General features: G+C 44.0%; 1 protein-coding gene across 1 annotated transcript in view; it reads left to right on the top strand.

Annotated features, from left to right (window-relative positions):
• The window catches only part of LOC143281468 (protocadherin-16-like), a 120,821-nt gene that overhangs the window by 58,774 nt on the left and 39,642 nt on the right, over window positions 1-22,405 (top strand). The window contains exons 32-47 of the mRNA XM_076586679.1: window positions 1,621-1,782; window positions 3,323-3,497; window positions 4,779-4,930; window positions 5,564-5,716; window positions 9,179-9,595; window positions 10,718-10,972; window positions 11,510-11,665; window positions 12,196-12,360; window positions 13,165-13,329; window positions 14,545-14,691; window positions 15,379-15,532; window positions 17,047-17,267; window positions 17,823-18,059; window positions 19,261-19,440; window positions 21,158-21,478; window positions 22,169-22,324. Coding sequence (XP_076442794.1) covers window positions 1,621-1,782; window positions 3,323-3,497; window positions 4,779-4,930; window positions 5,564-5,716; window positions 9,179-9,595; window positions 10,718-10,972; window positions 11,510-11,665; window positions 12,196-12,360; window positions 13,165-13,329; window positions 14,545-14,691; window positions 15,379-15,532; window positions 17,047-17,267; window positions 17,823-18,059; window positions 19,261-19,440; window positions 21,158-21,478; window positions 22,169-22,324 — 3,216 coding nt within the window. The remainder of the gene's footprint in view (window positions 1-1,620; window positions 1,783-3,322; window positions 3,498-4,778; window positions 4,931-5,563; window positions 5,717-9,178; window positions 9,596-10,717; window positions 10,973-11,509; window positions 11,666-12,195; window positions 12,361-13,164; window positions 13,330-14,544; window positions 14,692-15,378; window positions 15,533-17,046; window positions 17,268-17,822; window positions 18,060-19,260; window positions 19,441-21,157; window positions 21,479-22,168; window positions 22,325-22,405) is intronic.

Here is a 22,405-nt window from a genome sequence, read left to right as displayed (position 1 = left end):
ACTACATCAACAACAATCATATGGAGGAATATACTGCTTAACTGAACTGCATCAACAACAATCATATGGAGGAATATACTGCTTAACTGAACTACATCAACAACAATCATATGGAGGAATATACTGCTTAACTGAACTACATCAACAACAATCATATGGAGGAATATACTGCTTAACTGAACTGCATCAACAACAATCATATGGAGGAATATACTGCTTAACTGAACTGCATCAACAACAATCATATGGAGGAATATACTGCTTAACTGAACTGCATCAACAACAATCATATGGAGGAATATACTGCTTAACTGAACTGCATCAACAACAATCATATGGAGGAATATACTGCTTAACTGAACTGCATCAACAACAATCATATGGAGGAATATACTGCTTAACTGAACTACATCAACAACAATCATATGGAGGAATATACTGCTTAACTGAACTACATCAACAACAATCATATGGAGGAATATACTGCTTAACTGAACTGCATCAACAACAATCACGTGTCAAATACAATGTAGATCTAATGCATGCTCCATCAATCACCTTCACCTTCACCTCTCCCGTAGTCTGGGTTCAGACCGTTGGGGCACCGCTGCTGACCTGGCCACCACCCCTCTCCACTCTTCACGGTTTTCTGATTTCCTCAGGGCGTCACCGAGCGTCAAGCCTGTCCAACCCCGGATGTTGTCTTCCCATCTCTTCTTCTGCCGTCCTCTCCTTCTGCCTCCTTGTACGGTGCCTTGCAGGAACGTTTTGGCAAGACCAGATGATCGGGAGATGTGTCCATACCACCTAAGTTTGCGTTTTTTCACTATGGACAGAAGGTCTTCGTAGGGTCCAATACTTTGCTGGATTCTGTTCTTCACTTCCGTGTTAGTGATGTGGTCTCGCTCCATCAATAATGTGCCCCAATTTCTCCACTCATTCTCTAAGTAATCACGCACGTTAAAAGCATGTCGAAATGATACAGGTTACACGCTCAGTCTGCTTTATGGGTGCGAACAGGAAGATTCTCGGGTCTTGGGCATTATATGAAATGGTAGAACGTAACGACAAAAGATGTTTTTGTAATTATTTATAGCGCCTCCATTCGGTCAGACACCAAACTCTAAACGCTTTACAAACACGGAGTCATTTGCACAACGGGTTACCTACCTGGGTAGAGCTCACTAACAGCTGCTTTAAGTGCTCATCATTCGTTTCTCGTTTCATTTATTCAGGCGTTTGTCACACACACACACACACACACACACACACACACACACGCGCGCGCGCGCGCGCGCGCACGCACGCACGCACGCACGCACGCACGCAGACAGACAGACACGGAGACATACATACATACACACACACACACACACACACACACATAGACACACTGAGACGCAGACACAGACAGGCAGACAGACGCGCGCGCACACACACACACACACACACACACGCACACACACACACACACACAGACACGCACAGACACGCACAAACACAGACAGACAGACACACACACACACACACACACACACACACACACACACACACACACACACACACAGATACTGTCCCGGCTGTCTGTACATGGGAGGTGCTGTGTGCTTACGAACGCAGGACGGCGGCACAGAGTGCAGTGTGGATCTGAACGTGGGGTCCCCTGTGGACTATGAGAGCCACGCGTCCCTCCAGCTGCTGGTACGGGTGACGGACACGGACGGAATGCAGGCCACGCTGCCCGTCTCTGTCGTCCTCACCGACATCAACGAGTCACCCGTGGTAGGTGTTGGTGTGGTCATCTGCACTGTCACTGGCACAGATAGTGTGACACAGACAGGTGATTTTTGACTCACTTGTGTATACAAAGTGAGTCTATGTTTTAACCCCGGTGTTCGGTTGTCTGTGTGTGTGTGTGTGTGTGTGTGTGTGTGTGTGTGTGTGTGTGTGTGTGTGTGTGTCCGTGGTAAACTTTAACATTGACATTTTCTCTGCAAATACTTTGTCAGTTGACACCAAATTAGGCATAAAAATAGGAAAATTTCAGTTCTTTCCAGTCATCTTGTTTAAAACAATATTGCACCTCTGGGATGGGCACAAAAAGAAGAAAAAACGAAGCCTAATTATATGCAAACTGCATTTACTGTTATATTTATATTTTTTGTATTCTCTAAACTTGGCACTTTGATCTGATATTCTGACCCAACAACAAGAGCAGTCATTATTATCATTTTTTGTTCAAACAGGAACTTCTTTTGCTAAGCATGGAAGTTTTATTTATTTTGCAAACGTTTTGGTGCAGATAGTAAAGAAGGGAAATTACTCTGTAATTAATGCTAGGGGACTTAATTTGCTTTAAACTGATCTTTCTCATCTTAAACCTTATATTTTGAAATTATACTCAATACATAAAAAGCTTGGATTTTTTTAAAAGTGTATCACAAGTGAGTCTTGAAGGCCTTGCCTCTCTTGTTTTTTTTCGCTGAGTGATCCCCTGGGATGTTTGGAATTGTTGTTGTTATTGTCGTTGTTGTTGTTGTTGTGTGTGTACAAGCGAGCGTGTACGACACACTCACAAAATATGTACCTCACCTCACCTCACCTCAGGCCCATAACTACAAAGTAGTCGTTGGGGGAAGCCTGAGGACCGCAGACGCAACCTCCCTTCTCCGTCTGTCTCTGTCGGCAGCCGCCGGCAGCAGCTCACGTGTGTGGAGTCCGGTCCATCGTTTGATGTTCTCATGCCAGTTCTTCCGCTGTCTTCCTCTTCTTCTCCCGCCCTCGATGGTGCCTTGCATGATTGTTTTGGACAAGCTGGTGTGTCGAGTGTTGTGTCCAAACCATATCAGCTTGCGTCTCTTCACAGTTGAAAGGAGAGGTTCCTGAGGTCCAGCAAGGTTCTCAATTCTGCTCCGTATGTACGGGGATTTGCAAATGTACATAGACCAATCCAGTCTACATGTCGATGTTTTCTCTGTCGCTGATCCTCATTCTCTCTCGCAGGCTCCGTTTCTCAGATATTAACGCAAGCGTTTGCAAAGAACAACAATCGGAAGTATCGCAGACGGGAGAATAAAATGAATAACTGAATATATGATTGATAAATAAACTTATGATTATGAATATATATATATATATATATACATATATATATATATATATATATATATATATATATATATATATATAAATATCTCACACAAAACTACCTTTCAACTTACATACCTACATACATACATACCCGCTTGTATACTCTCTCTCTCTCTCTCTCTCTCTCTCTCTCTCTCTCTCTCTCATAAAAAAACATACTTATCTTTGACAGTCGGTGTCCTTCATGACTGGGGAAATCAGAACGGAGGAGAACGCTGGAGGATTGAGCCTGGGGACTTTTATCGTGGGGGACCCTGATGACGGGGACACCGCCACATTTCTTCTCACCCGTGACGACGGTGCTAAGTTTACCCTCACCCCCTCCGGTCTTCTTGCCACGGCGCCAGGTGTGGTGTGGTGTGGTGTGGTGTGTTGTGCTGTGGTGTGGTATGATATGCTGAGATGTGGTGTGGTGTGGTTTTGTGTGGTAATGTGTGGTGTGGTATGGTGTGGTGTGGTGTGAAGTGTGGTGTTGTGTGGTGAGGTGTGATGTGTTGAAATGTGGTATGGTGTGGCATGGTATGCTGTGGTGTGGTGTGGTATGTTGTGTGGTGTGGTGTGATGTGTTGAAATGAGGTGTGGTGTAATGTGTTGTGTCGTGTGGTGTGGTGTGGTGACGTGTGGTGTAGTGTGGTGAGGTGCGGTGTGATGTGATGTGTTGAAATGTGGTATGGTGTGGTAGGGTATGATGTGATGTGATGTGATGTGATGTGATGTGATGTGATGTGATGTGATGTGATGTGATGTGGCGTGGTGTGGTGTGGTGCGGTGTGTAGTGTAGTGTATAGAGGTTTAGTGTGCTGTAGTGTTGTGTTTTCGTATTCTATGGTGTATGTTTTTTTTCCTCCTCAATTCACTGCATTGTATTGTCTTGCATAACAGTGTTGCTTTGCATAATCTTGAATTGCAGTGTGCCAAGTCATACAGTGTTATACAAATTTCGGTCTACAATTTTCAGTCTTTGTATTGGTCTTACTGGGTTGGTGTGGTGTGTGGTGTGGTGTTATGTGGTGTGTGTGTGTGTGTGTGTGTGTGTGTGTGTGTGTGTGTGTGTGTGTGTGTGTGTTTTCTTTCTTTCTTTCTTTTTTGTTGAGTTGCTCCCCTTTCTCTCTGCCGATCTTATCGTTTACCCACCCATTTGCTTTTGATGCAATTAATTTTCCATAATGCGTAATGTACAGGTTTGTTTTATAGCTTGTTTAAAAAATGTTATCTATACTAATTTTGCTGTAGGTTATTGATAACGTTAATTTTTTTTTCTTTCTAAACTTGAGTATGAGCCCTGTACATTGTACAGTGCCGCATTTGTTGATATGATCAGGCGTTAACCCCTTGATTACTGAACCTTGGTGAAAAGATGAGTATGACATGAATCTGAAGTGAAGTTACTTCTTTTCCAATACTTTTCAGCCGTGTTATTTATTCTGCTGATCAAAGCTGATGCCTTTCCCAGAGGAAGAAGTTCAAATACAGAGTGGTTAACAACATCCTGACCTGTATTCTCATTTTTATCTCCGTGAAATGACAGCCCTTCACGGATAAGCATACTCATCAGCATCAGTCAAGGGGTTAAAATAAATGAAGATAAACTGACAGAGGAATCGCCCGTATGAACTACTTCTTTACAGGTCCGGGGCTGAACTACGAGGAGGAGCAAGTTCACCTTATCACCGTGAAGGTGACAGACAGCGCGGGCAACACGCTGAAGCAGGACTTCAACGTCACTGTGGTCAACGTCAACGAACGGCCCTCCGGTCTGTCCCTAGACCCGGACAGTTCTGTGAGTGCTGTGCTGAGGCCTGAACACCGTGTAGCATGTCACCAACAGCATATGTTTAGCGTATATGGATCAGCCCGCACGCTTTGATACCTCCTTGAAACTGGAACTATGTTTGAGGTTTTGAGTTAATAGAAACCTTTCATTCAACTTGTATTTTCGTGTTGCGGTACTCAACGAAATGAGAAAGCAAGAGACAGACGTGCTGAATGAAAGAGAAAATGTGTGTGTGTGTGTGTGTGTGTGTGTGTGTGTGTGTGTGTGTGTGTGTGTGTGTGTGTGTGTGTGAACATGAAAAGCTCATTAAACAGAGCTGAATATGGTGGAAGTAATCACTAACCAGGACAGTAGCCCCATTGAGTATACATGTGTGTGGAGGAGATGGGAGGGGGAGGGTGAAGATTACGTGCGTTAGCGCTTTTTTTTACGACAGTATGCACTTTGCCTCAGATCTGTTGAGGATCACACACACACACACACACACACACACACACACACACACACACACACACAACAACAACAACAACAACAACACGCACCCCAAAAACAAGAACAAAAACAAAACAACAAACTAACAAAAACAACAACAACAACAAAAAACACGATTGTCAAAAGCATGTCACGTGCACATCACAGGTGATGGAGATGAGTGCAGCGGACACAGTGATTGGTCAGCTGGTGGTGGAGGACCCGGATAACCAGGGCCTTGAAGGGCGCGTGCAGGACTTCACATTCCTCTTGCTCTCCGACATTGAGGGCCGCTTCCAGATCGACGGAGATGTGCTGAAGGTATGCCGCTGTGGGACTTTAGATGATACTGCATCTTTTACATGTTGCTACGGGGCTTTAGATGATACTGCATCTTTTACATGTTGCTACGGGGCTTTAGATGGTACTGCATCTTTTACATGTTGCTATGGGGCTTTAGATGGTACTGCATCTTTTACATGTTGCTATGGGACTTTAGACGATACTGCATCTTTTACATGTTGCTATGGGACTTTAGATGGAACTGCATCTTTTACATGTTGCTACGGGGCTTTAGATGATACTGCATCTTTTACATGTTGCTATGGGACTTTAGATGGTACTGCATCTTTTACATGTTGCTACGGGGCTTTAGATGATACTGCATCTTTTACATGTTGCTACGGGGCTTTAGATGATACTGCATCTTTTACATTTTGCTATGGGGCTTTAGATGATACTGCATCTTTTACATGTTGCTACGGGGCTTTAGATGATACTGCATCTTTTACATGTTGCTACGGGGCTTTAGATGGTACTGCATCTTTTACATGTTGCTACGGGGCTTTAGATGGTACTGCATCTTTTACATGTTGCTACGGGGCTTTAGATGGTACTGCATCTTTTACATGTTGCTACGGGGCTTTAGATGATACTGCATCTTTTACATGTTGCTACGGGGCTTTAGATGATACTGCATCTTTTACATGTTGCTATGGGGCTTTAGATGGTACTGCATCTTTTACATGTTGCTACGGGGCTTTAGATGGTACTGCATCTTTTACATGTTGCTACGGGGCTTTAGATGATACTGCATCTTTTACATGTTGCTACGGGGCTTTAGATGGTACTGCATCTTTTACATGTTGCTACGGGGCTTTAGATGGTACTGCATCTTTTACATGTTGCTACGGGGCTTTGGATGATACTGCATCTTTTACGTGTTGCTACGGGGCTTTAGATGATACTGCATCTTTTACATGTTGCTATGGGACTTTAGATGGTACTGCATCTTTTACATGTTGCTACGGGGCTTTAGATGATACTGCATCTTTTACATGTTGCTACGGGGCTTTAGATGATACTGCATCTTTTACATGTTGCTATGGGGCTTTAGATGATACTGCATCTTTTACATTTTGCTATGGGGCTTTAGATGATACTGCATCTTTTACATGTTGCTATGGGACTTTAGATGGTACTGCATCTTTTACATGTTGCTACGGGGCTTTAGATGATACTGCATCTTTTACATGTTGCTACGGGGCTTTAGATGGTACTGCATCTTTTACATGTTGCTATGGGACTTTAGATGGTACTGCATCTTTTACATGTTGCTATGGGACTTTAGATGATACTGCATCTTTTACATGTTGCTACGGGGCTTTAGATGGTACTGCATCTTTTACATGTTACTACGGGGCTTTAGATGATACTGCATCTTTTACATGTTGCTATGGGACTTTAGATGGTACTGCATCTTTTACATGTTGCTACGGGGCTTTAGATGGTACTGCATCTTTTACATGTTGCTACGGGGCTTTAGATGATACTGCATCTTTTACATGTTGCTACGGGGCTTTAGATGGTACTGCATCTTTTACATGTTGCTACGGGGCTTTAGATGATACTGCATCTTTTACATGTTGCTACGGGGCTTTAGATGATACTGCATCTTTTACATGTTGCTGATGCATTGGGTTGTTGTTTTTCTTTATTCCTCCAAATGTATGTTGCTATGGGGCTTTAGATGATACAACATCTTTTACATAAATGTATGTTGCTATGGGGCTTTAGATGATACAAAATCTTTTACATAAATGTATGTTGCTATGGGGCTTTAGATGATACAGAACCTTTTACATGTTGCTCAGTAGATGCGTTGTATTGTTTTTTTTATTCTTTCTTCCTGCTGCTATGAGGCTTTAGGTGATACTAAAAAGTTTACATGTCGCTCAAAAGATGCATTGTATTGTTGTTTTTCTTCCTTCCTGTGAATTTATCGAACTTCTGTCTCAACTGACCAGTAAGGATGGCCACTGTTACTGTTTGTATTTGTTTGTATTTGTATTTCTTTTTATCACAGATTTCTCTGTGTGAAATTCGGGCTGCTCTCCCCAGGGAGAGCGCGTCGCTACACTACAGCGTCACCCATTTTTTCGTATTTTTTCCTGCGTGCAGTTTTATTTGTTTTTCGCATCGAAGTGGATTTTTCTACAGAATTTTGCCAGGAACAACCCTTTTGTTGCTGTGGGTTCTTTTACGTGCGCTAAGTGCATGCTGCACACGGGACATCGGTTTATCGTCTCATCCGAATGACTAGCGTCCAGACCACCACTCCAGGTCTAGTGGAGGGGGAGAAAATATCGGCGGCTGAGCCGTGATTCGAACCAGTACGCTCAGATTGTCACTTCCTGGGCGGACGCGTTATCTTTAGGCCATCACTCTACCGTGAGGACAGTGTTAAACGCGTTTTACATTTTGTATTCGTGACATGAATGTAGGCAATAACACTTTCATGTACCCCCATGGTGTTACCTGAAATAAACATGTCTTGTCGTGTCATGTCACCCACTGCGTGCTTGGTCATTAAATAATTTTCAGACGACATATACAATAGGAACAACAACGATAACGAGCGAAACTGTAATAACAACAACGACAACGATTTAAAGATGTTGATAATGGGTGACTCTAGAAAACGTTGGCTGCAGCTGAGGAGTGAAATAACGATAATTAACAACAAAAATGTCACCATGAAAAATAGCATCATTATGATGTTTCACACCGTATACATACATACATACACACATACATACATACAACGACAACAGCGACATCAACGAAATATTTAAAAAAAAATCGCGCATGTCCTAATTAACTCACTCAGTACGGCCAGTCCTCTCTTCTCCTCTACACAGACCCCTCGGATGTCCAGTGGGTGTCTGAATGACCCAACCTTTAGCTTCCGTCGTCAGAATTGTGGTATTCTTTGTCAGCATTCACCTCTTCAGTATAAGAGCCTTCCACATGCAATATTTTGATGATGGTAATTGGGGTGAAACGCTGTTAACGTCGTCTCTTTCGCCGTTCGTATGGAGAGAGTTAAACGAAAGCTCGACCAGCTGACTTTGATGGAAATAACCCTTGACCAGGACAAATACCCCGTTATCACATGACTCACGCTCTCTCGCACAGATTATTATTTAAAGAAAAACAGACACACACATGCACCAACGCACACACACAAATACGTACACACGCACGCACGCACTCTCACACGCGTACGCACACACACACACGTCTGCACACCTGCATGAACATGTCTTCACCACAATTAACACACACACACACACACACACACACACACACACACACACACACACACACACACACACACACACACACATCCTTGCCACACCCACAACCGTTCTTACCATAGCTACCCCAATCACCCCGCACAACAACCATCCTCAACGTGACGACTTCCAACACCCCTAACAGGTGAAAGACATCGGCGAGCACTGCACGCTCATCGGCGGCTCGGCCTGCCTGCTGGATCACGAAACCAAGTCCACCCACCAGGTCATCGTGACCGTCACCGACACCGGCACGCCCCCCGTCTCCGCCTCCTTCGTGCTGCACGTGCACGTGAAGGACGCCAACGACCGACCAACCCAGCCGGTCCTGGACACACGGTTCGTCTCAGAGTCCACAGAGGTGGGGTCGGTGATAGGAGAGCTGAGCTCCGCGGACCAGGACCGAGGCCAGACTGTGAACTACGACGTGGTCGGCGAGAGCGCCTCGCTCTTCTCCGTGAACGGCACGCGCCTCGCCCTGGCGCACGTGCTGGATCACGAGCGGCAGAAAGAGGTCGCGGTCACCATCCGGGTTACGGATGATGGTCAGCCGCCTCTGTCCGTGAGTGGTTTGCATTGATGATCGTTTTCTTTTGGTATATATGTATATATATATATATTTTTTAAAATTTATTTTATTTTAATTTATTTATAATCTGCCTCTCATTGATTGGTTTGCATCAGCAGGATCGGACAGAAGCGAAATTCATATGTAGGGTCAAGGATGGTAAAGTTGGCCCACTTCTTTGCTGTGAGTGGGCTCATTCTTTATTTTATTTATTTATTTTTTGATTCGCATGTTTAAAGGTTCATTCACTTATACAATCGCTTGCTTAGTCTTTGGTTGGTTTGTTCGTTTGTTCATTGTTAAATATCAGAAAAAATCCGTCATTTACTGAATTATTTATATATTAATTAATTAATTTTTTGCTGCCCCATAATCTCCACCGTTTCAGTGGCATTACTCACACGCCGCTCATTTCGAGTCCCCTATATACGGCCACACAAGGGTTCGTCTGTCGCAGTCACAGCGTCGGCAGTCCACAGGGAATTATCGATGTTAGGTCGCCAGTAGGACACACACCAGAGGAGATCCTGCACTGCTACTGAGTCACTTCGGCGGTGTTCAGTAGTGCCTGTTCTGATTTAACGTACTCAGGACACCACCTACCGATGACAGTAATGGCTTAGTCGCGGCGGAGCCAGGCTGAGTGAACGTCTCCCCCAGAGTGGAGACCGCCACAAGGTCCCCCCAACGACAGTCCCCCATGAACCCGCCAACACTGAAGACCTTGACAAGACTCACCACAAGCGCGGAAGTGGAGGCGTATCGATACTGAGGATAAGAGCAGGGCATGAAAGGCCACATAATTTGGGACTACCATATTGGTGATGGAGGAAAAGGTGGATAATGGTGATGATGATGACGATGCTCTATGGAGGACTGAGTGGTTTATTTGTTAGTTCAGTACTTAAAGGCGAGATATTCATATAACACAATCTGAATGATACTCGCCTCATTCAATTACTTTCTTTAATTTGGACGTAGTCCGTCTGAAATTTGTTATTTGTCTGATTTGACACATACGCACACACACACACACACGCACACGCACACACAGATATACAAATACACACACATGATGACTGATTGATTAGATAATTATATATTTTGAAATTTCAGAGCGAGGAAACATTCACTATATCAGTGGAAGACGTCAACGAGGCTCCAACAGAAATGACAATGGTACCAAAGCAAGGGGGCGTTGGCGTTGACTTTGAAGTAGATAAGCCAGTCATCATGGAGGACACAGAGATGGGATTCGTGGTGGCGCAGTTGGTAGTCCTGGATCCCGATCTTCAGGAAGGGATGACCGTGTTGTTGGCCACGAACTCAGTCATCGATGTTGGCAGCATGAGTTGTCTGTCATTGACGAAAGTAGGTTATAGGAATTTGTCTAAGGATTTTGTTTCTCCATGCCTATATGGAAGACACTATCGAACTACTGACAAAAAAAAATGCTAATTTGATATTTCAAGGGATGTCGTTGGATAGGTCTTAACATGTGACGAATGAGCTGAAGACTAGAGCAGCAAGGACAGCAGACAGAAGGACAGGCAGTCAAGCAGAGTAAATGGACCATCTTTTCTGTTTTCTGATAAAGAATTGACAGAAAGGAAGTTACATTTTCTACTATGTTAAATACTTTCAGGAAGTGAACATTTTGTATCACCCGTTCATTTGAATGACTTTTTATGCGTATAAGCAAGTGTCAAATGGTGTTTGCATTTGAATTCATAGGAACAATGTGAAATGTTAAAATCGTTGATAAGAACTAACGTTCTCCTCGAACAACACGACCTTCACCGAACTAAGAGCCAAACCCCGAACAATTTGACCTTTAGGGCGCCAGCCAGTAGGACGTTTAACTCTACCACTGCTAAAGTTCTTCTTGTATACATGTTTCATTCTCAGGGCAGCCGTTGTGTGGGCGACGTCACTCTTGGACGTGAGCTTAACTATGAGGAGAAGATGACGTGGACTGTTGACGTCACAGCAGTAGATGGTGGCGGTCTAAAGATAGAGAAAACGTTCATCATTGAAGTGGGAGACAACAATGATCCACCTCAGGTAATAAAGTGTTACTGTGTGTGTACATATACCCCCACAACTTATTGTGCAAAATCATCCATTAAGACTAAAACATTGTCGGAAAATTGTTGTTGAAAATTGATACGACATGACCTCACATAACCCAATGCAATATGAGGCAATACAGTGCAGTGTAATGGCGGTGGAGTGCGTTCGTTTGTTTGTTTTTGCACGTATGTATATGTGCGAGTGCGAGCGCTCGCGTGCGTGCGCGCGCGCGCGCGCGTGTGTGTATGTGATCAAATGGACCGAAAGTTAGAGACACAGAGACAGGATTTGTGCTTCTGTTATGGAAATTAAAGGAGTTAACGTTAATTTCAGAAACACACACACACACACACACACACACACACACACACACACACACACACACACGCATACACACAGAGACGCACACACACACACACACACACACACACGTGTACTCGGAATAAAGAGAGAGAGAGAGAGAGAGAGAGAGAGATACTCATTGTACCGATATAACTTTCATATGTTTTTTTTTTAATCAGGATCTGGTAATCGACGGAAAGGCTGTCAACACAATATCGGTGCCAGAAAATTCACAGGCCATAACGTTAGCCACACTTGGCGCTGTGGACCCGGACAGAAACCAGGAACACAGCTTCAGCGTCCGCGGTTCGAATCTCTTCTTTATCGCGGGGGATCAGCTGAAGGTAAAATCGTTCACCTGTTTGTGCTTGTCTCCCGTCCCTTTTGTTTTCCACTTTGTCCTTGTCTGCATGTCTTCTCTTTCTCATCAGTGATTCTGTGGTGCTTGCTGGATCGCTGTTTTGACTGGTTCTCAATACTGTCTTTGGACTCCAGTTAACATCAAAGGCCATTTTGAAGGCGTATATGATATTTTAATTAATATTTGTTATTGTTTTCCTTTTTGTATCCTGAATCTGGCATTTGAAGGCATGTATGATATTTTAATTAATATTTTGTTTTATTGTTTTCCTTTTTGTATCCTGAATCTGGCATTTGAAGGCGTGTATGATATTTTAATTAATATTTTGTTATTGTTCTCCTTTTTGTATCCTGAATCTGCTATGTCAACCTGCAGGTGCGTTTCGTGATTTATTATTTTCGTTGGTTCTAAATCTATTTACATTTTGTGATAGTATTCTTTACTTCGGGATCTCTCTTAATATATTTATGTGTGTGTATGTACATGTGTGTGTGTGTGTGTGTGTGTGTGTGTGTGTGTGTGTGTGTGTGTGAGAGAGAGAGAGAGAGAGAGAGAGAGAGAGGTATTTCTGAAATTTCCCACTGTCATGAAGTTTGATTCTTCATGTTTCCTTTCATTTCAGTTCGTCATTCTTCATTTTCTTCTTCTTTTTAGAATTCTTTAATGTATTTTCTGCTTCGTTCATCTCATCATTCTTTCTTACGATTTTTTTGCCCTTCCTTCATGTATCATTCAGTGGTTTCCTCTTTGCTTCCCTTCAGTCTTTTTTTTAATTTTCTGACCCCAGGTGATGTCAGCGGCTGTACTGAATTACGAGGAGACGAACGAGTACAAGATCCAGGTGAAGATCACAGACACAGGCGTCCCTCCCTTGTCCCTGGAGAAGGAGGTCCTGGTCCATGTCACGGATGTGAACGAAGCCCCCACTGACGTCAAACTGTCCATCAATAAGGTCAGTGATGGTGATGATGATAATGATAATGATGAATGTTATCATTACTTTGTAAAGAATATTTTTGTAGCGCGTAACTACATAACACTACGCGCTTAGTGGTGGACCGAGCTCCTGCTCAGGGAATCTGAAGGTCCCAGATTTGAGTCTAGCTTGGATTGGTAATTTACTTTAACCCTTTCGATTATCTTAACTGATGGATGGTCTGGCTGGTAGTGGTTTGCACAAGACGACGAACCGAAGACATATGTGTAGCATGTGCGTAACATGCGTAAAGGAACTGAAGGCAACAAAAGAGTTATACTGGTTACTGGTTGAAGAACACTCTACTTTGATGGAAAAAACGCACACAGATAGAGAAAAAAGTGATACTTCTCTGTTGCGAGGGATCTACCTTTGGACACGGAGGGTAGCCCCCAAAAAGTGATACTGCACTGTTGCGAGGGATCTACCTTTGGACACGGAGGGTAGCCCCAAAATTTTCACGTGCTGTTTTATTTTTATGGCAGTGCAACACAATGAAATGTAATTCAAGTACTTTGCTTTATGCGTGCGTGTGCGCATGCGTGCGTGCTCTCGCAAGTATGTGATGCACTCATGATGAAATCATCCATGGTCCAACATGTATAAAATGACCCGAAACCGTTATTGATACAGCTACCCATATGTATTTAGATTTTCCAACAGTTTGTTGAAGCGACAAATCCCAAGCCGATATGTTAATGCAGACAGTTAATTCAACACAACCTCTGGTAGCTGTTTTTTCACGGCTCTTCCGACCGGCCATAATTCAAGTGCTTGAAACAGTCATAATGATAATAAAAGGATATTTGATACGCCCAGTCTAATGAAACAAAAGCCCTGGGCGTTTACAATGAATAGTACAATGATGCACGCAAACAAAAACCACACAAATACACCCGCACGCACAAAATCCTCCTGCCCAAACTGAAACCCACAAACCCACGCCAACTCCACACAAGATGTAGACACACAGTTTCAGTTTCAGTAGCTCAAGGAGGCGTCACTGCATTCGGACAAATCCATATACGCTACGCCACATCTGCCAAGCAGATGCCAGCAGCGTAAGCCAACGCGCTTAGTCAGGCCTTGAGGAAAAATAAAGTAAATAAATAATAGATGAATACATAAAAAAAGAACTAGACACACAGTAGACACACAGTCATGCAGAAAGTGAACACGTGCTGCATACAGGTGAGGGAAGACAGTGAGCCAGGTGCAGTGATAGGACAGCTGGTGACCACTGATCCTGACAACACCGTGTCCGTCCGACAGAGCCACTCCTACCGGCTGACTGATGATGCTGAAGGACGCTTCGCCGTGCAGGGTGACAGTCTGATTGTGAGTAGGGTAATTTGTGAGGTTTTTGTTGCCATGGTGGCAGTCTGATTGTGTATAAGGTGATTTGTGAGGTTTTGTCTCTGTGAGCAGGGTGATTTTTGTGGTTTTGTTTCTATGGTGACAATCTGGTTCTGAGTAAGACGATTTGTGTGGTTTTTGTTTCCATGGTGACTGTCTGACTGATTGTGAGTAATGTGATTCGTGTGGTTTTCGTTTCTATGGTGACTGTCTGACTGATTATGAGGAGGGTGATTTGTGTGGTTTTTGTTTCCTTGGTGACAGACTGATTGTGACAAGGGTGATTTGTGTGGGGTTTTTTCCATGGTGACAGTCTGATTGTGAGTTAGGTGATTTGTGAGGTTTTTACCTTTGTTAATCAAGAGTTTGCAGAATCACTAAAATCGACAACCGATCATGATTGTCTTGATGTTGATCACTCGAGCGGTTTGTACGTGACCCTAGTGATGAAAAACAAGTTATCATGACAATAATTAAGATGATGATCATGATGATGGCATTAATAATACCATGTGTACGATGCAAAATCATGCATTTTGAAAAACGATAATGCAGATAACAAGGACAAGTCAAGCATGACTTAGCTTGAGGAGCTAAGTAATAGACGACGACGACGACGACGACGACGACGACGACGATAAATCCCGCAGCATGTTTATATTCACTCAGGTGAAGGACGCCAAGTTTGACTTCGAGACATCACAGAGCCACAGTATTGTTGTGGAGGTCACGGATTCAGGGGAAAGCCCGCTTAAAGCTGTCTTCACACTGACCGTGGATGTACTGGATGCCAACGATGCACCCACTGACCTCCGACTTGACGGTTAATATCTGTGTTATGTTGTTGTCTTGTCCACGAATTTGTATTGTTCCGTACTACATTATATTGTGTAGTTTAGTTCAGGGTAGTGTAGTATGATATAGTGTAGTGTAGTGTAGTATCATGGCTTGGTTTCTCGAACGAAGATTCAAGAAGGAGGTTGTCCAGGCCTGCTGCAGGCTGGCTGGTGGCTGACGAGGCCAATCGGGACATGCAGGTAGGTCCACAGCGGCTTCAAGAGAAAGTCCTGGATCAGTTGCTGTGATTCTATGGGCATTCCTCCTTTTCCTCATTTTTTTCTTCCAAGCAGAATCTGTGTGTGTTCTCATACGAGGTGACGGCTTGGCGGACGGTGTGTCGCCAGATGTCCTTCGAGCCTGTACAGTGGATTTTTCAGGTGAAGTGCAGTGTGCGCAGTACTGGCCCCACCCTTCACACCTGGGTTCGTCTGTCTTGGCCCTGCATGCTAGGACAGTGGCAGCGAGGTTCAAGTGCCGTATACAGGATTAAAGTCAGGTTGTCCATGTCGTGGAAGGATCGCTTGCCAGGGCTGTCGAGCTCCATCTGCCCGGCTGTGTAACCCAGAGCTGGGGGATTGAAATAAGAGTAGTCCACGTCTAAACTTTACCTCGGGGTTGACTGCCGACGTCTTTGCCATAAGTGGGTTTTAAATCGGCGTTTTCCTTTGCAGTATAGTATAGTGCAATGCAGTATGATGTATGAAACCGTTTCACACACTCACATCACGTCAAGCGTATTTTCCGTGCGTGTTATTTCATCATTTTGGTACGTTTATTGTTACGTTTATAGATAAGTACTGGAATAATAATAATAATAATTATAGTAATAAAATTTGAAAAGTCAGCGCTTTCTTTTATGCTAGCCCAGTAGCAAGGAACAAACTGTTCTTCTCAGTGTGGCCACGTGGATTACCCATTTCTCAGCCTCTCAAAACACCCATCTTCCGTTCTGTCAACTTTTATTGACTAAGGTGCTTCTTGAACTTCTGCTGGTTCTGTGTGTCCGCGTGCGGGTGTGTCGGTTTCCGTGTTTGTGTACATGTTTGTTCGTGTTTGGTGAACTCGATGCATTTATGTTTATATGTATGCATAACTTTTTATTGTAATCGCCACGAGCTCCCTGCCAAGGAGATGTGAGCATCAGTCAGCAATCTTCTTCTTCTTCTTATCGTTGGTGTTGTTGTTAGTAATAGTAATATATAGTAGTAGGAGTATCAACGTATTTTTTCTGTTTGTAAACGCCTGGGGCTTGTTTGCAAGATTAATTGCAAATGCTATTAATAGTAATGATATTAATGATAACACCACCACCACCACCAACAACAACAAAACAACAACAATAATGATAGTAATAAAGAAAAATAATAACAACAACAATACTACTACTGCTACTAGTACATGTGATGAAAAAAAGACTATCCAGATAAAAAGAAAATGCCGTTGAAAACAAAAGGAAAATACCAACAAACCGCACTGCTTGCTGTACCACTCACACAGCACACAGCATCCCGGAGGACACGGCCGTGGGCACTGTGGTGGGCACAGTGTCTGCCGAGGACGTGGACGAGGGCCAGAGCCTTCGCTACACCATGGGCACCAGCTCCAACTTCGTCATCACCGGCCATGACGTCCTCGTGGACGGAACCCTCGATTTCGAGACTTCTTCTCTCGTCATCCTCCAACTTCAGGTCACTGACACCGGCCAGCCGCCCAAGTCCGTGAGTGTCGCACGTGCGCGAGTGTCTGTGGTGCGCGTGCTCTGGTCATTGGGTTTCACGGTGGGGTTTCATGGCGGTGACTGGTTGATTCGATCAGTTCATTTGTTTGCTTGTTGTTATTGTTGTTGTCTTTTTTCTAGTCATTTTTATTTATCTATTTCTTTTTTTTTCCCTACAGAGATTTTGTGTCGATGGTGCGCGCACCGGTGATTAGGTTTCACGGTGATGACTGGTTGATTCAGTCGAGTTGATTTGTTCGCTTGTTGTTGTGGTTTTTTCTTTCCCAGTCATTTTGGTTTTCCTTTTTTGTTTTCCTACAGAGATTTTGAACCTGTAGGGAAGTCATCAGCTAGCCGCCTTCATCATCGGCTGGATGATAAAAGGTTCTATTTTGATTAAAAATCAATAAATCACTTAATTTATTTATTCATAATTGTCAGTCGTGTTACTGTTGTCAGCATTATTACTACAGCTGCTGCTGCTTCCTTTGTATTGCGTTTACCACCACTGCCTCTTCCACCACCATCACTATATCACTCTGTACTCTCTGAGCAGATGAACAAGACCTTTGAGGTAGAGATCACCGACGTGAACGAAGTACCCGGGGTGGTGGAGCTGGTGTCCACCTTGCCTGATGGCACTCTGCAGATACCCGAGAGCACAAAGGCGGGTGATGTCATTGCTCGTCTGACGACCTTTGACCCGGATAAAGTGGACTTTGTGGCCATGAGGATGACGTCACGCTCCGACCCCAGACTGAGGCTGGCTGCCGAGGGCAGTTCGTGTGAGGAAGTGAGTGGGTTCGTTTAAAGTTCAGTTCACTGTCTCAAGAAGGCGTCACAGCGTTCGGACTAATCCACACAAACACACACACACACACACACACACACACACACACACACATCTCTCTCTCTCTCTCTCTCTCTCTCTCTCTCTCTCTATATATATATATATATATGTGTGTGTGTGTGTGTGTGTGTGTGTGTGTGTGTGTCCATACGCCACACCGCATCTGCTAAGCCGATACCTGACCAGCAGCGTAGCTCAATGCGTTTAGTCATACCTTTAGGAAAAAACAAAAACAAACAAACGAATAAACACATGAATAAATAAATCATAATGATGAAGGTCAGTATATTCGTCTTCTCCTTCTTTTTCTTCTTCTTCTTATCATTATTATCATTATCATGATCACTTCTTCTTCTTCTTCTTACTACTACTACTACTACTGCTACTACTACTATTATTGTTGTCGTTTTGGTTGTTGTTGCCCCAATATCTGTCATGTACAGCCACACCCGGAATCCATTAGCAGTGCCAGCAACTCCACAGGGAACAGTGTTAGGCTGTCATGAGGCCACACACCAGAGGAGACCCTGTACTGATGCCAAGTCTCATTGGTGATGTTAGTGGGTTTGAAAACTGGTGGAAATGAGGACCTGTGTGAAGAGGTGTGAAGCCTGGTATCATGTATAAAGGGATTTTTTGTGAAAACGTGTGGTGTGATAGAAAGGGGACTTGTGAAGATATTTTGAAGAAGAAATCAGCACACACACACACACACACACACACACGCGTTTGCTGCGTAGTCCAGTAGGACATTTGTTATAGTTGTTTGATGTTGGGGTTTATAACGTTTCCATTTTCCCTAGCGTTGTCTCTCCCTATTCACCCTCCACACATACACACACTTTTACCCCCAACCCCCTCCCACAACCCCTACCCCCACGGTGTTTTTTTTTTTTTTTTTTTTTCGTCTAATATCACTTCAAGTGGAAAGACGTTAAACTGAAGACGAACGAACACACACACACACACACACACACACACACACACACACACACACACACACACACACACAGAGAGAGAGAGAGAGAGAGAGGCATACGATCACCTGACGTATATTTCAATGGAGAGAGAACGGGTGGGATGGGGAGTGATCTGAGCTAGAACTAAAACACATGGCTCTTTCCGTGTCTTTCTCTCATTGCAGGCCAGTCAGGAAGGACGGCCGGGCACTCAGTGCACAGTGCACGTGCAGCTGGCCACAGCGCTCAACTACGAGGACAGTAAGGACGACCTGCGTCTGGAGGTGCGGACAATGGACAAGGGAGGATTGGGCAGGACCGAAGGGTGGACCTTCAGTGTGGCCGACAGCAACGACAAACCCACGGTAATGATAAGGCGTTGCTGTTGTTTGTTTTGTGCGAAGAGAGAGAGAGAGAGAGAGAGAGAGAGAGAGAGAGAGAGAGAGAGAGAGAGAGAGAGAGCGTTGCTATTGTTTGTTTTGTGTGAAGAGAGAGAGAGAGAGAGAGAGAGAGAGAGAGAGAGAGATCGAACTCGAACTCGAAACTTTTTTTTATTGAGAGAAAAAGAATAGGCACTTATTGGCTCTTTTTCATCCTACCGTCGTAAAGAAAAACGTATAAACTCATTTAGGAAATACAAAAGAAAACAGTGTGAAAAAATACATACACATTACATGGTAACAACAACAAGAAGAACAAACAAATGGAACAGAAAATACACAGTTCTCCACAAAATAACATAGTATGCATATGCGTAAAGGAGAGAGGGAAGGAAGAAGGTAAAGGAGGGAAGAGATACCGAGGAGAGAGAGAGGAAAAATTGTTGAGAGAGAGGGGGATGGGGAGGGACGAAAGGAGGGAGGGAGGAAAGGAGATAGACATATAGACAAAGAGAGAGAGAGAGAGAGAGAGAGAGAGAGAGAGAGAAGCAGCCGGTTTGTAGACAGACGGAAGCCCACTGCAGATCGTACTGTGGACACTGAGGGTGTCTGTCTCTGTCTAGCCAGAGAGAAATCGAACTCGAAATCGAAACTTTTTTTTTATTGAGAGAAAAGGAATAGGCACTTATTGGAAAGGAGATAGGCATATAGACAAAGAGAGAGAGAGAGAGAGAGAGAGAGAGAGAGAGAGAGAGAAGCAGCCGGTTTGTAGACAGACGGGAAGCCCACTGTAGATTGTACTGTGGACACTGAGGGTGTCTGTCTATCCAGCGCCGTAAATGGTCTCTCTTTAACTCACTCAGTACGGCCAGTCCTCTCTTCTCCTCTACACAGACCCCTCGGATGTTCAGTGGGTGTCTGAATGACCCAACCTTTAGCTTCCGTCGTCAGAACTGTGGTATTCTTTGTCAACATTCACCTCTTCAGTATAAGAGCCTTCCGCTTGCAATATTTTGATGATGGTAATTGGGCTGAAACGCTGTTAACGTCGTCTCTTCCGCCGTTCGTATGGAGAGAGTTAAATTTGCCTCTGAAGCTACAGCATCTTGTGTAAAGGGTAGGAATCAACCGAGTTGCTGAAAGCCCAGCCGACCGCAATGGGTCATTACAGGGCTGTTGAAGGCTCGGAAAGCAAGTTGGCTGGTTGACATATTTGTCAAGTGGTCAGACCAAACTCCCGCCAGGATTATATCGGTTTAAGCTTGCTAACTCGATGGTAAAATTTCTCCCTTTCCCCATATCTGGCTAAGGTAGAAAAGCACAGTAGAAAGTTTGAGAATGACCCCGCTTAGGAATTGAAAAGGAAAGAAAATCAAAAGAGGGGAAGAAAGTATTGGTTTCATTTCCAATCATTTATCCACTGCAGCCCAATGGGAATTCCCGAAAACAGGGCGAGTTACATGCAGGAGAGCTATAATGCTCTGACCCTGACCCCGGTAATTCCTACCTATCTTCGCTTACTTTTCCATTAACCCTTTTTGATTAATTTCAAGCAATCTTTATCGATGGCAGCCTGTTGGAAATTCCCGAAAAGCAGGAGAGTTACAGTGTCTAGACCCTGACCCCAGGGATTATTCCCTTGTTCTTTAATTCGTTTTGATTTATCAGTTTCTCCTGTAATCACTTTTTTACTTATTTTCAGGCAATTTACATCCGTGGCGGCTCACCGGAAATTCCCGAAAACCAGGAGGGTTACGTAGTGGGAGAGCTGCAGTGCTCAGACCCTGACCCCGGGGATTCCCACGTGTTCCAGCTGGTCACACAGTGGGACCTGTTCCAAGTGGGTCTGGGAGGGGTTCTGGCGATCACCAGGCCACTCAACTACGAGCAGCGCCGAGACCTGGACGTGATGGTGCGGTGCATGGACTCCGGCACCCCGCCCCTCTCTGTGACCCAGACGCTGACGTTCATGGTGAAGAACGTGAACGAGAAGCCCAGTGAGATCATCTTGTCGCATACTGAGGTAAAGGGGTACGCCCCCCAGAAACAACAACAACACAACAACAACCCCCCCCAAAAAAAACAACAACAACAAAAACAAAGCAAAACAAAACAAGCACCCCCCCACCCAAAAAAAAAGAACAACAACAAACCACCCCCCTCTTAAAAAAACAAAAACAAAAAAACAAAAAGAAAAAAAAACAAAAAAAAAAACCCAAAAAAACAAACCCACACAACAAACCAGCACACCACAAAAGTGTGATTTAATGCTTCGAAAGAGATAAACACCGATAAAATGTGTTTGTATGAGGTGAGGAAAAGTTAAGGGTTGACTGTTACTTGTAAATCTGAGTACAGACATCCACACAAGAACACACGCACACACACACACACACACACGCACACGCACACACAGAGCGAGAGAGAGATTGAGAGAGAGGATAACATTTTATCATCATATTTTAGTTTCTATTCACTCACCTTAGTCTGCGTTTGCACAGACAGATATTAGTGCAATATTAAACTATCATATCAGTTTAAGATATCTTGTTTTGTGCTATTTTTTTGGGTTTTGAATTTGATGTGATTTGATTAGCTTATCATTAATGGAAATATTTTCCATATCTTGTAGTATTTTATTTATTTCATTTCAGAATGTATCCTGATTCATTTTACTCTAACTTACCCTCCGCCCCATCATATTCTTGCGCAGATCTCTATGACAGCACCGAAGAACTCCATTGTAGGGTTTCTCATGGTGACAGACCCAGACAACGAGGGCCTTGTGGACATGAAGCAGCAGCACGTCTGTCACCTCACCGAGGGCCAGAGTGTCTTCTACATTGACGGCGCCAAGAGCACCCTCAGGGTCAGAATCCTACCCTCAGCTTTAGTTTCTGTTTCAAGGACGTTATGTTAAAGCGTGTGGAATGATCCGTATATGCTAAAG

The sequence above is a fragment of the Babylonia areolata genome, chromosome 4 (genome assembly GCF_041734735.1).
Source record: "Babylonia areolata isolate BAREFJ2019XMU chromosome 4, ASM4173473v1, whole genome shotgun sequence".
In the NCBI taxonomy this organism is placed as follows: Eukaryota; Metazoa; Mollusca; class Gastropoda; order Neogastropoda; family Buccinidae; genus Babylonia; species Babylonia areolata.
This window is presented reverse-complemented; position numbering and strand designations above follow the sequence as displayed.